Source organism: Abrus precatorius, unplaced genomic scaffold, assembly GCF_003935025.1.
Source record: "Abrus precatorius isolate BTA unplaced genomic scaffold, Abrus_2018 Scaffold8, whole genome shotgun sequence".
NCBI classification, from domain to species: domain Eukaryota; kingdom Viridiplantae; phylum Streptophyta; class Magnoliopsida; order Fabales; family Fabaceae; genus Abrus; species Abrus precatorius.
In genome coordinates this window covers 9459490-9474313 of record NW_020874428.1, presented here as the reverse complement: position 1 = coordinate 9474313, position 14824 = coordinate 9459490, and the positions used below count along the sequence as shown (strand labels likewise).

Genomic DNA, 14824 nt, shown 5'->3' with positions numbered 1-14824 from the left:
GATTATGTAATTAATTACTCTAAGTCCTATAGTTTTCTAATCAAATGTTTGTAAATAATTGTACTGTATATATGCAAATGATACTAGTACATGTATATTTCTTAAATATTTTTTCATTTTTATTACCTAAATTAATTTATGAATATATTTATTCACCAGAAAAGTTTTAATCTTTTCCATATATGTATTATGCATACAAAACAAATGAAAATTCATTTCATTTTATTAGTTTCAATTTAAATTATTATTTATACTAAAATTAAAATTTAAGGATATCACACATAGCTGCTTTTCAAAAGTGACTTTGAAAAACAATTAAGTACCAACTCCTATATGAAGGTAACTTTTGGAGATCAATTATTATATAACCCACCCTCCAAACGTCACTTTCAAAGAGCACTTATATTATTTCAATCTACAAGTGACCATTTTTAAAATTAACTTGACATAGTCACTTCAAAAAATATAAAATGACGTAGTGAAAGAAGATTAAGAAAGCACATGTGAGTGAGAAATTGATATTCTATTATAAAATGTAACATTATAGCGATATAACAATATATTATGATTATAATAGATTTTTAATGTTAAAAGAAAAAAGAAAAAGAGAGGTAAAGTCTAAAAATCTCAAAAAGATAAAAATAAACTATTTTAAAAATATTTATAAATAATATTATTTTATGATTATAATAAAATTTTAATATATTATTTAATGTAACAAATCATTCTTATGTTATTTAATTTTAGTGTTTCTTAAAGAAAATAATTAAATTCACTAATATTTCTTAATATATGAGAACAATGTTTTAATTTTTAAATTTAAATAACTATTTTCAGTATCATTGCACGTTTTTAATAAGAGACTAGAACGAAAGTTTACTAAATTAATTATAATCTATAAACTTTTTACTAATAAAGGAAGAGACAAAGCAATACCAATATCAAAATGAAAGTGAATGTCAAATTGACTTATTGTGGACGCCAGCGTTTCCAGAAGTCAAATTGTGCTTTCACGCTGTCATGACACATTGACTACTTTTTGGTTCATAGAGATTGACCCTTCTATTTAATGGAGCTAATGGCAATTTGTCCAAATATTTGAACAATCAACCACTCGTTTCTTCTCTCTCTCTCTCTTTCCTTTTCTTCTTCTGAATCTGTTGGATGTGAAGATCGACTATGCACCTCTAAAGGTTGCAATCAGTATTTCGGAGGGAAACGAGCAATAAGTTGAATGAAAATGTTTTAATTTTATGAGATTGAAATGAAAAACTTGTTAAAATTAACTTGGCATAGCCATTTCAATAAACGAATGAAAAAGCATATCAGCATCACAAATTATATATATTCATATTCTGTGCTACGATTTTCTACTTCACAAGCTATTTGTTTAACCTCTCCCCATATCTTGTTCTTAATTATTTTCCCCAATTACGTATACCTTACGGAAAGGTAGAAGGATACAAAAAGAAGAAACTATGCATCAGTGCCCAAAACTATCGATAGAAGCTTAGAAAGATTTCAAATATTTCGAAATCTAAATATAAAGATATTCTTACACAAACTAGACCATTTAAGGAAACAGTACTAAACACCATTAATGGAGCCAGGCTCCCACTTTCAAATGTTCTATTCTATACATATGTTTTTTCATCCAACCCCAGAAACGAAAAAGAAGAACACGTGCGACAACAAAAGCACGTGCCCAACCTTTATCACGGAGTTTTACCTTTTAACTATCCGTCACCGGTTCTAATTCGTCGGTGTGACGACGAAATCAAACAGAAAAAAAAAAAAAAAGAGTTCACAGGTGGTTGTGTTGTTGCCCGTGGCGGATGAAATAAGCAGGCACGGGACTTGCACGTGGCGACCTGAGAGGGATTTCATTCAACTGCTTCCCGTTACTATCGTAATAAATTACACCCGAGAAATCCAACGGCTCACATTTGTCCCCCATCAAGATCGCCTTCTGCCACACCCCACCGTCTCCCCAATCCTCTTCCTCTCCCTTCTTCTTGAACTTACGAACAAACGGCAGCGTTTTGCTGCTTATGTTGCCCAGCAGCTTCTTCGGCGATCTCAGCTCGATTCTCCACTCCTCCTTCGTCGCCGGAGCCACGGCCTTCAGCTTACGTGGCAGCCGGCTCGCTCGCTTCGCCAGCACCGCGAGCACCGCCGTCACGGCCACCAAGAACCGGCTTGCTTGGTGCTTCGGCGAGTCCATGGATTAATTGGCTAAGAGAATATGGCAGAGTTTCAGTTTCCGAGATTCTGTGCGGTTTGAGTGAAAACTGAAGAGAAATGTGCTGCTAGTGCTATATATAATGTGCCAGAGTCTACCGTTTTTTCCGTTGACTCCCGCTCCGTTTTTATTTTAGTTTTAGCAAATGTTTAAACTGCTTTCTTAAATATATTATGACGTCGACGATTTTATGATTCTTCAATGGAAATTAATTTTTGACACTCGTTAAATAGGAGTGGAATACATGATAAATAAATTATATATAAAAATATTAGATTTTTCTTGAATAATATATGTATTTTTATCCTTCATATTATGGTTCTTTTTTTTTTTGTTATATCATATTATTATTATATTATATTATTATTGTTCTTTAACCGTAAACTTTGTTGATGAAATAATTAATCGTTAAATGATATTACTCCTTGAACGTATTTAGTTGAAAAATTAGTTTTCAAGGGCGTAGTTTGAGTTGAGTCAAATCAGTTTTTTAAGACTAAATTGACCCAACAAAAAAACATATTTTGAAATTCAAGTTTCAAGAATAATTTTATAAGAACAAAATATAAGTGCAAATATTGTTATCTAATTGGAATTGGAGTTTTATATTGATTATATGAATAACGTTAATATTCTGATTGTTAGTATAAATCTTTATTATATATATTATTGAAATAAAATTTTAACTTTTAAAAACTAATATTAATAATATTTACAATATTACACTTGAATTTTCAATTTTTTTATTCCAATAATTAATACAGCATATGCGGTGTATTATAACATCTGGGGACTTATTTCATCTTTATTCTTAAATTTTAGTTGAGTTTTCTTTTAAAGAAAATTACGGTCGAGTGTGAAGACACGTGGATACAAGGATTTTCTGTGCGATCTGAAAGGTAAGAACAAATGATGTTTCTATGATAACAATGTAATTTTGCTCTTCAGACATTTGCATCAATTAATTGCGTATCTGATAAGATTCAAATTTGTCATTTGGAGGTGTATTGCCATTTTGTGGAAGATACTGAAATTTAATGGCTGATATCATAATTTTAGGAAACTTGTCTGAAAAATCTATATCATTTGTGGAAAAGGATAATTACTTACGTTTTAACTTCTTCGTATCTAGAAAACAAATTCGCTGGATTTTAATTAGTGATTATCAGTGAACTTTTATTCCATAACTTTGTATGCGATAACACTTCAAGATTGTTATATAACAGGAATGAGTGGTTTTAGAAATGGGGTTTGTTTTGGTTATTTGATTTTAAGAAATTTTATTGAGTTTGACAAGACTATTGATAGGTTATGATCAACGTTTGATAAAATTAATTAATAAATTAGTTTAAATTTATAAGTTATTTTTTAAAAGCTTGTACAATAGTTTATTGAATTGAAAAGATTTAATAAGGTTAGTTATTAAAATAGGTGATAAATATAAAATAAAAAGATATATTTTTATACTTTTTATTTATTTTTATTTTGTAGATCAAAATACTTTTAGATAATTAGAAATTTTATTAATTTTAAACTCTTATTAATCTTCTTCAGAAATAAAGTGTGTATTAAAAAAATTAAAAAGCTTAATAGTTGACATAATTTTAAACTCTTATAAAATAAATCCAAAAATTAGTTAAAAAAAGAATAATGAATAATAAAGTCGTTTTTTTTTTTTTATCTCTTTATTCGTAGTTTTACTCTTGAATTGCAATAATTAATACTTTGACGTCTTAATTTTTCGTTCATACGTTATACCTATGCTCAAAATTCGGTGACTAAAAGATCATATATTTTTATTAAAATGTTTAATTTTATATTATAACTCAAAAATAATAATGAGAGGTTAAAACAAAAGTGTATTAAGATAGTGAGAACAACAATGGAAATAAAAAAGGACACATATGCTTATAAGCTACAAAATAACTGAAGTAGTTTATAGTTTATTAACTATAAGATAGTGAAATAAGGTTATTTATAAAAAAATTTTATTCAATTAATTTTTAAATTAGTCAAATATATTAGAAGTTAGTTTATTTAAAATCTTTGATGAATATGCAGTAGCTTTGTCAACAACTGTATTTGACAAAAACTAAGTTACTAGAAATGTATGATTCTGAATTTTTTTTTATAAATATTAGGTTATAAGTTTTAATTTGATAAGCTAATCAAACCAGCGTGTGATTTACGTTACGAGTTGAACGATAGTTTTTCTAATTTCGTTAGTGTTAATTTTAAAAAATAAAATTTTTAACTCTCCCGTATTAATATCTTTATTTTTAAATTAGAGTTTATATTTTAGAGTTTCATTCCTTAAATTTATGATTATAAAAAAATTGAATTAAATATCAACAATAAATATATATTTTTATAATCATAAATTTAAGGAATGAAACTCTAAAATATAAACTCTAATTTAAAAATAGAAAAAAATTAAGATAAGTTTTATAAATATAAAAATAGGTATTTATGAAAAATATAAAAATATATGTAAAGTAATAAGTGAAAGTTAAGTAATAACTTTAATTTTTTCTAATTTAAAATGAAATTAATAAAGATTTAAAGAAAAAAGAAAAATATTACAAAAAGAAATGATACAATTTATATATTATTTTCAGTTAATTTTAATTTTAAAATATACACTTAGTAAAATATTTAATGATAAAGTATGAAGCAATATAAATATAGAGCTACTAATCAATTTGGACTAATTAATAATAAAGTCTATAATATTTTAGATTAAGTAAATACTCATTTTAGTTAAAAAAAATTTGTATGTGTCTATTAATTTTATTGTTAAGTGTTTAAAAATATCACATTAATCTTTAATATTAGTTTTTATCATTAAGTGACATTAAAAAAAAAAACTAAGTGAACGTTGAATGGTACTATGAGATCCATCTTGAAGAACAAAATGACGTTGAACTATTTATTGTCTATCTTATGTTCTTTAACCATGATTTGTAATATTCATTATTTTTCATATTTTTTAACTGGGATTTGTATTGTATATTGTCTTTGTCATGCTCCTCAACTGTGATTTTTCAGTAACAAAGTATCATTCATCATCTTTCTCATGCTTAAATTTTTCTCTACCATGAGAAACAAAGATCAAATAAACATAAGAGAAGAAATTAAAAAGTAAACTTTATAGTTTTAGCGGTACACAATCCTGTCTCTACATGGTTGATTTGAAACAAAATAGGACGATTAACTAAGACCTCATAATATTTCAATATTAGGAAATCATTCATTTTTAGCAAATGATTCTTCACCTTACAAAGTAAATCTAGAAGAACACTTGTGATACTTACAAATACAACAAACGAAGCTATTCCAACCATTATCCCCTTTGAAAAAGTTTTCCCATTTGATAACACCAATATTGATGTTTGCTCTAAAGACACCATCATTTCTCCTTCCTTCTCTATATCCACAATTGCAAATTTTGCTTGCAATTTGCCTTCTCCTCCATGTACCATAACTTTGTCACCACTACCTCTTTGAAACAAATGTCATCATTGTCTTACGACAACATTTTCTTCTAATACAAGTATAAATTGTATCTTATGTAAGTAAAATTTATTCAAATAAAATTATATGAAATTAGAACCCTAAAGATAATTGAAAATATCAATAATAATTATAATAGAGTTTTAGGCATACTTATTAAAGACATAACCTTTGTATGAAAGTCGGACTCAATCTCTCAATTCTATAAGAAATGATAGGATATATCTCTATGTAAATCACACTCATAAATTATAACTCTCGATAGGGCAAGTTGTTGAGTAACTCATGTAATTACATAATTATCTGTAACTGTAACACCTTAATTTAGTTTTTTAAATAAATTAATTTTGCAGTAAGTGGAAAAAGTGAAATAAATTGTATTCAAATTATTCCCAACACATAGTTTATCAAAGTATTTCAAAATAAGGATGAATTACAAGTTTATATCAAATGATTGCTACAGGACTAATTTAAATACATCAAAGTTTTCAAAATAACTTTCTAAGTTCTATAGCAGTTTCATCTGTCCTTTCACTGAACCCAGTGCTGATCGTCCTGGTTACCTGAAAAATAAATATAAAGTTGAGTACTCTACACTATCAAAATACATACAAAAGCATAGAGTCTCACATTACCCATTCTATATGTTTTCTAACAGAATTCAAATCATTCATCAACCAACACAAGTAATCATTTCATCATTCTATTCTCATTCACACACTGGTGTGCTCACTGCACCATCAAACAATTCACATGAAACACCCACGTACACTCATTGCACATTAGCCACGCTCATTGTGGCACTGTGATAACAGATTCCTGATGCTCTCAACTTCAGGGACTTAGTCAGTTCACACCATGAATAGTCACTGGATAGCTCTCACTCCACGCATACAACGTGTATGGTATTGAGCCCCTGATGAATCCATATTTTTACTGATATTTTAGCATAATTCTAACACAATTGATAAGAAAAATATATGAAGAAAGCAGAAAAACTCAGAAAAGAGAGAAGGAATTTAAGTTTGTTTACATATGTAGTTATTTTAGCAATTGTAGAAATTTTGCTTAGAAATTAAGTTTTTAATCTTGTTTTTGAAGGAATAAATTGAGCATGGATCATGAAAATGGAGGCTTGATGACAAGGAAGAAGCAAGAAGCAAGTTTGGACTCCAAAAACACAAGACCAAGAAAGTGCAGACTAGGCGTGATCACTATTGTCAGTAAAAGTGATCACTCCAGAGTTCAAAGAAGAAGAAAGCTTGGACGTTATCACTTCTGCTAGGAAAAGTGAGAGATCCTATGAAGTCTTAGACTCAACATGCTGGGCGTTATCACTTTTATCAGTAAAAGTGAGCGTTCCAGAGAGGCAAATATCAGGAAAAGCTCTGCGTAACCACTATTATCAGCGAAAGTGAACGTTCAAAGAGCCTTCATTTTGGCGAGTTGCGCGTAATCACTTTTTCTAATAAGAGTGATCACGCGCAACCACTTAACCTCTGTGTTGTCACTTTTACCAGCAAGAGTGATAGTTCTAGAGAGCGGCCAATATCAGGAAGTTGCGCGTGGCAACTTTTTCTCATAAAAGTGTTAACGCGCAACAATAATCCTTCTACGTAACTACTATTTTTTGTAAAAGTGATGACGCAAAAATCTGGAAAATTATATAAATACAAGAAACGTTCCAGAATTAGGGAATTTTTGTTCATTTTCAGTTTTGTTAGTTAGGTTCTCGTTAGAGGAAGTGAGAGAGGGGAGTGGGGATTCGAATCTTGGAGCTTCACGAAGAGGAATTGGAGTGGAGCAAGCTTCCATGGCGATTCTGAGTTTCTTCTTCTCTTCTTCTCTTTCTTTTTCTTTCTCTGCTGTCATGGTTGTGTAATTCGTTCTTAGCTAGGGATTGTAGACCTGAAATGAATATGTTGAATTGATTTGGATCTGAATTTCAAGCTTTGAAATAGATTGAGTGTTTGATTCTGCACTTCATGTGGAAATTGAATGGAAATTTGATTAACCAAATTCAGAGGAACTCTTGTCAATGGAAATTGAAATTGTTCTTCAGATCTAAACCAATTACCGAGATTATAGTTTTCTTAGGGATAAGAGGCTTTGATCTTGCAATCTTCTGGTTTCTTACACTTAAAGCAATATGAAATTGAATCAGATATAAGGAATTAGAATAGTTTAATTGAATGTTAGGTTCACTGAGTTAAAGAATTAACCTCTGAATAATATAATGTGAAACTGATTGTCATTCTTTCCAATTGCTTGTTAATTCAGAACTTTATTGATTAAACATTGGAGTTTTGGTGAAGCAATTCCCTAACTATGGTTTTTTCCCTCTATTATTGTTCTTTTTCTGCAAGTTGCTTTTACTTTCCATTGTTCTAGTTTGCTGTTATTACATGTTACTACTCTCCTCTCAATTTTGAAAAGCTCAAATGGTTATAATTCTATGAAGTGGTACTTGAAATCTAAATTCCCTGTGGAGACGATATTTGGATCTTAATTTTACTCATTATTTGATGCAATCCTAGTGCACTTGCTAGTATTAGATTGCGAACAACAAGTTTTTAGCGCCGTTGCCAGAGAATTTTGCATTTCAATATCATTAGTAGTAGAAAAGTAGCTAGATTGAGCATTTATTTAGTTGTTTTACTTTCAATTTTTTTTTCTGCATAAATTTTCTGCACCTTGTGTAGTATTTTGCATAATATTGCTGTTTGCTGCATAGAGTCTTAACGTCCTTTTGTATTATTTGCATAGTTTCTGTTTTCATTGTTCTACACAATCGTAATTGCCATTTTGCATATATATATATATATATATATATATATATATTTACATGATTTTACAATTCTGCAACTACTAGATTTAAGTTTCTATATGCTTTTACTGATAAATTTTGCATGATTTCTGTTGTGTATTTCTGAATACTGATTGTAGTCTATTTTGTTCCATTGTAATTTGTATGTGTGGTAAAAACAAGAATAAATCAATTCTGGTCTTTGATCCTAACATAGACATAACTTTGAGAAGATTGAGAAAAGAGTCTAGAGTAGAAAAAGTCATAGGAAGTGATAGTGAATTAGAAGCTGTCCATTCTCCAGAAATTCAGAGTAATTCTAGAGTGAAAAGAACACCTACACCTTTGAGACAACCAAATCTAGCAATAGAAATGGCAAAGCAGAATAGAATTAGAACATTAGGGGACTATGCTATTCCTAACATGCAAGGTTTTAACTCTTCTATAATTAGGCCAACTATTCAAGCCAACCATTTTGAGATTAAACTTGCCCTACTACACTTAGTCCAACAGGATCAGTTTTCTAGTGGAAATTCTGATGATCCTAACCTATATATTTCAAATTTTTTGCAGCTATGTGACACCATAAGAATGAATGGAAGCTATCAAATTAAAATTATTTCCTTTTTCCTTGAGAGATAGAGCAAAATGCTGGTTACAAGCTCAACTACAAGGAAACATCACAACCTAGACATAACTTGTGAATAAGTTTCTAACTAAGTACTTCCCTCCATCCAAAGCTGCTAAGCTGAGAGAAGAAATTACATCCTTTGTACAGCAAGAGGGAGAATCATTGTATGAAGCTTGGAAAAGATACAAAGAATTTCTTAGAAGGTGTCCACATCATTGTATTCCAGATTGGATGCAATTGGAAACTTTTTATAATGGGATAAATACAACAACCAGAACAATGGTTGATTCTGCTGCTGGAGGTTCATTAAATACAAAGTCCTTGGAAGAAGCTCAAAGAATTATTGAGATGATGGCATCTTTAATGTATCAGAACTTAAATTCAAGGAATCAAGGAAGAAATTTTGGTCATGAAGCTAAGGTTTTGGAGACTTTTCTTGCACAGAATCAGTTATAAAATCAAATGTTTTCAGAACAATTAGCTGCCTTAACTCAACAAATCAGCAACCTTCAAACAGGGAATATGCCTACCAGTCAGCTAAGCTGTGATTTTTGTGGAGGAAACCATGTAAATGGTGCATGTGAGGCATCTACAGGTGAATCCCAGGAACAAGTGAATTATATGAATAATTTTCAGAGACAATAGCCATCATATCCCCTTGGATTTCAATTTTCGAATAACAGAACTCAGCAGTATTCTAATTGGAATAATCAATATTCTACTGCAAAGAACTCTAACTCTAATTTACCTTTTTCTAATGCAGGTCCAGCAACACAACAGCCTTATTTCCAGAGGAATCCATCCACTCAACCTCAAGGAACTCAGAAATTTTCCAAGCCTATGAATGAGAGGTTGACTGAGATGGAAGAAACCATGCTGCAATTCATGAAGGTGACCCAAACAAGCTTCAAGAACCAAGAAGCTTCTATGAAGAAATTGGAAACACAAATCAGACAATTAGCTGAACAACTATCCAGCAGGGATGAAGGAAGATTTCCAAGCAATACAGTAATCAATCCTAAGGAGCAATGTCAAGCCATAACTACAAGGAGTGAAGCTGTGGTTGCAAGTCCTAAACCTGCAGAAAAGAAAGTCAATGATGCAGCAGAGAGGAAAATTGAACAAGATCTACAATAAGGAAATTTTAAGCTATTAAAGAAAGATCATTCAGAAGAAAAAATAGATGTTCCTATGAATTCTGAGAGGAAAACCAAAAAGCAACTCTTTAAAGAAGCTTGTAAGCCAATAGATCCAAAAAAATACAAGAGGCTGCCTGATGAAACGAATTTTGCTACTTGTTATGCACAAAGATTGTCGTTAATCCTCATCAAATATGCAAAGAAATGAATGCAGTACTAGGGTGTTGTCCTAGGTCGTCTCCAAGAAATTTTTGGTTGGGAACATACATCAAACAAGTGTAAACATAGAATTTAAAGCAAGTAAATTGGGGCGAGGTTTGTCAATTTCCAGATTTTAATCAAGAGCAAAATGTAAACTAGTGAAATTCAATCAATTAAGGAGAGTAATCCCTAGTCAATCAATGAGTTCTATCCCTATTCTTTCAAATGATTCAATAATCCCCTATTTTTCCCTTGAATTAAGTTAATCTATCAAGCATAAATTAACTTTAGCATCCCAATTAAAATTAAGCATCTTAATGTGCTCCAATCTCTATCCCTAAGATTAAGCAATCTCAAAGATTAATTAAAATTAAGTAATTTTGGATTAGAATTTTGTTTAGGTAATTTAGGGTTCATTAAGTAATGTTCCCCTCATTTAAATTTCATTTCATTTAGAGATTGGGGTTAATAAATCCAAGGAAAGAAAGAGTAATATTGCCATTAAACCCAAGAATTCAAGAACCATATGAGTTGATTAGGAATTACAAGAGAATTTAGCCTTCCATATGGATGGGCTTCACAAATAAAAGAAAGAAATGCAGAAACGTAAGCAACATTAATGTAAACTCAATGAGAATCAAAGGGAAATTGGAAATCAAAACTTATAATAGACCCCTAGCTGTCACCCAAGGCTCCAAAGCTCTGGAAAGAAAATGTCCTAATTTGGCAAAGAGAATCAAAGAAAAATAAATGTTCAAGTCCCCGTACCCTAATTCCTAAAATCTATTTATAGTGGAGGACATGTAAGCAAAGTGTCCACTTTGGCCCTTGAAAGTGTACACGCGAATATTTACGTAAGCTTGCCAATTCTCTGGAGTTGCCACTTTTCATGCTGAAAGTAGCTACTTTGGATGCGCGTAGCCACTATGAAAGGCAATAGTGACCATGCGCAAATTGCTTCCAAAAGTGGCGTCCTGGAGCTTTCTGGAGTTGCTACTATGAAGGTTGAAAGTAGCTACTTTGGAACCTTTAATGCCCAGACTTGCTGTAGTTGCTACTTTTGCTCCTGAAAGTGGCTACTTTGGGGGCAACTTTCATCCAAGGGCCAAGATTTCTCAAAATTAACTTGGGGACTCTGCAAAATCATCAAGATAATTAAAATTGCAATCTATATCTATGTAATTAAATGAAAATTAACCAAAAATTAATAAACCTATGATATTTACTCAAAATGTGATTTTTATATTATTTACACTATCTAAGTCCATTTTTTTCTACCAAAGAGCACCAAAAAGACAAGTAAAAATATAATAAAAAGTGGATTCATCACTGCCCTATCCTCAAAGAGTCCAAAATCCTAAACAAGAGGAACAATTTGAAAGGTTTATGAATGTCTTTAAGAAATTACAGATTAACATTCCTTTTGCAGAAGCTCTGGAGCAAATGCCTTCTTATGCAAAGTTTATGAAAAAACTACTTTCTAGAAAAAGGAAGCTAGAGCATGATAAAACAGTACCTTTGACAGAGGAGTGCAGTGCCATTCTTAAGAGAAAACTTCCTCAAAAGCTGAAAGATCTTGGATCATTTAGCATTCCTTGTGAAATAGGAAACTGCACTGTGGGAAGAGCATTGTGTGACTTGGGAGCAAGCATAAATCTGATGCCATTGGCTGTTCTGCAGAAACTTGGCATAGAGAAAGTGAAGCCCACCAATATTACACTCAAGCTAGCTGATAGATCATACACTTATCCATATGGAGTTGTTGAAGATTTATTAGTTAAAGTTGATAAGTTCATTTTTCATGCAGATTTTGTAATTCTGGACATGGAGGTGGATTCTAACATTCCTTTGATCTTAGTGAGGCCATTTCTTGCAACCAAGAGAGCCTTAATAGATGTGCAGAAAGGTGAACTTATGCTTCAAGTTCAAGATGAGAAGGTAGTGTTTAATGTGTTTGAAGCTTTAAAATATCCAATTGAAGATAGTACATGTATGAAGGTAGATATATTCGATGCTTTTATTACACAACACCATATTAATGAAATTGATGAACTTGCTGTGTTAGAAGAAATAATATCTGTAGGGAATGACAAATCTGAAATTCTGAATGAAGAATACATCATGGAAGTGTAGCAGCAATTGGAAGCTCTGTCAATTCAAAAATTTGCAGAAAATTCAGTAAAGGAAGAGCTGAAGAAGGGTGATAAAGAAGAGGAAAAGCAAAAGCTAGAGCTGAAACAACTTTCCTCTCACCTACGGTATGCATTTCTGGATGAAAAACATGAAAATCTAGTCATCATCAATAATGAACTTAAGGAAGAACAAGAGGAAAAACTGCTGAGAATTTTGAGAGAACACAAATCTGCAATTGGATGGAGTATTGCAGATCTGAAAGGTATAAATCCCTCATTTTGTAACCATAGAATCTTATTTGAAGAGAATTTTAAGCCTGTTGTGCAGCCACAAAGGAGGTTAAACCCAGCCATGAAAGAGGTAGTTAAGAAGGAAGTCATGAAGTTGTTAGATGTAGGAATAATATACCCTATTTCTGACAGCAATTGGGTGAGTCCAGTCCAAGTTGTTCCAAAAAAAGGTGGCATGACAGTTGTGAAAAGAATGAACTTATCCCTACTAGGACTGTGACAGGATGGAGAATGTGTATAGACTATAGGAAGTTAAATGATGCAACCAGAAAAGACCATTTCCCACTACCATTTGCAGACCAAATGCTAGAAAGACTTACTGGACATTCATATTATTGTTTTCTTGATGGGTATTTAGGATACAACCAAATAGCTGTGGATCCTTTGGATCAAGAGAAAACTGCATTTACATGTCCATTTGGAGTCTTTGCATATAGGAGAATGCCATTTGGTTTGTGTAATGCCCCTGCCACTTTCCAAAGGTGCATGATTTCTATTTTTTCTGATTTGGTAGAAAACATCATAGAGGTATTCATGGATGACTTGTCTGTTTTTGGGGATTCTTTTGATAATTGTTTAGCTAATCTATCCACTCTTTTGCAGAGATGTCAAGACACTAACCTTGTGTTGAATTGGGAGAAGTGTCATTTTATGGTATAAGAAGGCATTGTCCTTGGTCACAAAATTTCAGAAAAAGGAATGGAGATGGACCAAGCTAAGATAGAAGTCATTAGTAAATTGCCTCCACCTATCAATGTTAAGGGAGTTAGAAGTTTTTTAGGACATGCTGGTTTTTATAGAAGATTCATAAAAGATTTTTCCAAGATTGCTAAACCTTTGAGTAATTTACTTATAAAGGATGCATATTTCATATTTGATGATAATTGTTTGCATGCATTTTCTGTTTTAAAAGAGAAACTGATTTCTGCACCTATCCTTGCAAAACCAGATTGGAAATTACCTTTTGAACTCATGTGTAATGCAAGTAATAGTGCAGTGGGTACTGTGTTAGGACAGATAAAAGATAGGAAATTGCATGCTATTTATTATTCAAGCAAAGTGTTAAATCCTGCACAAGTGAATTACACAACAATAGAAAAAAAACTTTTAGTTGTTGTATATGCTTTTGATAAGTTTAGATCATATTTAATGGGTTTGAAAGTGGTTGTATACACTGATCATGTTACTCTTAAATATCTTTTGACAAAACAGGATGCAAAGTCCAGATTATTAAGATGGATTCTGCTTCTCCAAGAATTTGAGCTAGAGATCAAAGACAAGAAAGGGAAAAAAAATGGTGTTGCTGACCACTTATCCAGATTACCATTGGAGAGTTTAACCACTGAATCATTGAAAATAAATGAAGAATTTCCAGATGAAAAGCTGTTTGCAGTGGAAAACATGCCTTAGTTTGCTGACATTGCAAATTTTAAAGCCACTCAATTCATTCTAAAGAGGTTTACTTGGCAGCAAAAGAAGAAGTTCTTACATGACAGCAAATTCTATGTGTGGGAAGACCCATACCTGTTCAAAATTAGAGTAGATGAGTTACTTAGAAGATGCATTCTACAAAGTGAGCAAGCTGAGATACTATGGCATTGTCACAATTCAGAATATGGAGGCCACCATGCAAGTTCAAGGACTGCTGCAAAAGTTTTGCAAGCAGGCTTCTTTTGGCCTACACTCTTCAAAAATGCCAAGAAATATGTGGAAAACTATGATAAATGTCAAAGAACTGGAAATATCTCAAGAAGACATGAGCTGCCATTAACCAACATCCTAGAAGTGGAACTATTTGATGTATGGGGGATTGATTTCATGGACCATTTCCCCCATCATTCTCACACCAATACATTCTAGTTGCAGTGG

The 14824-nt window shown here is 31.6% G+C and overlaps 1 protein-coding gene and 1 non-coding gene across 2 annotated transcripts; both read right to left on the bottom strand.

The window, feature by feature from the left end:
* Positions 1–1614: 1614 nt before the first annotated feature.
* On the bottom strand, positions 1615–2276 carry LOC113848024. Its single transcript, XM_027477376.1, has one exon. The coding sequence runs from the start codon at positions 2222–2224 to the stop codon at positions 1805–1807; it is 420 nt and encodes a 139-aa protein (XP_027333177.1). The 5' UTR covers positions 2225–2276; the 3' UTR covers positions 1615–1804.
* A 7030-nt stretch (positions 2277–9306) lies between these two features.
* LOC113848722 lies at positions 9307–9413 on the bottom strand. The gene has a single exon (XR_003501982.1). It is a non-coding gene; the product is annotated as a small nucleolar RNA R71 (small nucleolar RNA).
* Between the last annotated feature and the right edge of the window lie 5411 nt (positions 9414–14824).

Bases quoted from the DNA above. Each gene is read 5' to 3' on its own strand.
- LOC113848024 (XM_027477376.1), bottom strand. From the start codon at position 2,224: ATGGACTCGCCGAAGCACCAAGCAAGCCGGTTCTTGGTGGCCGTGACG.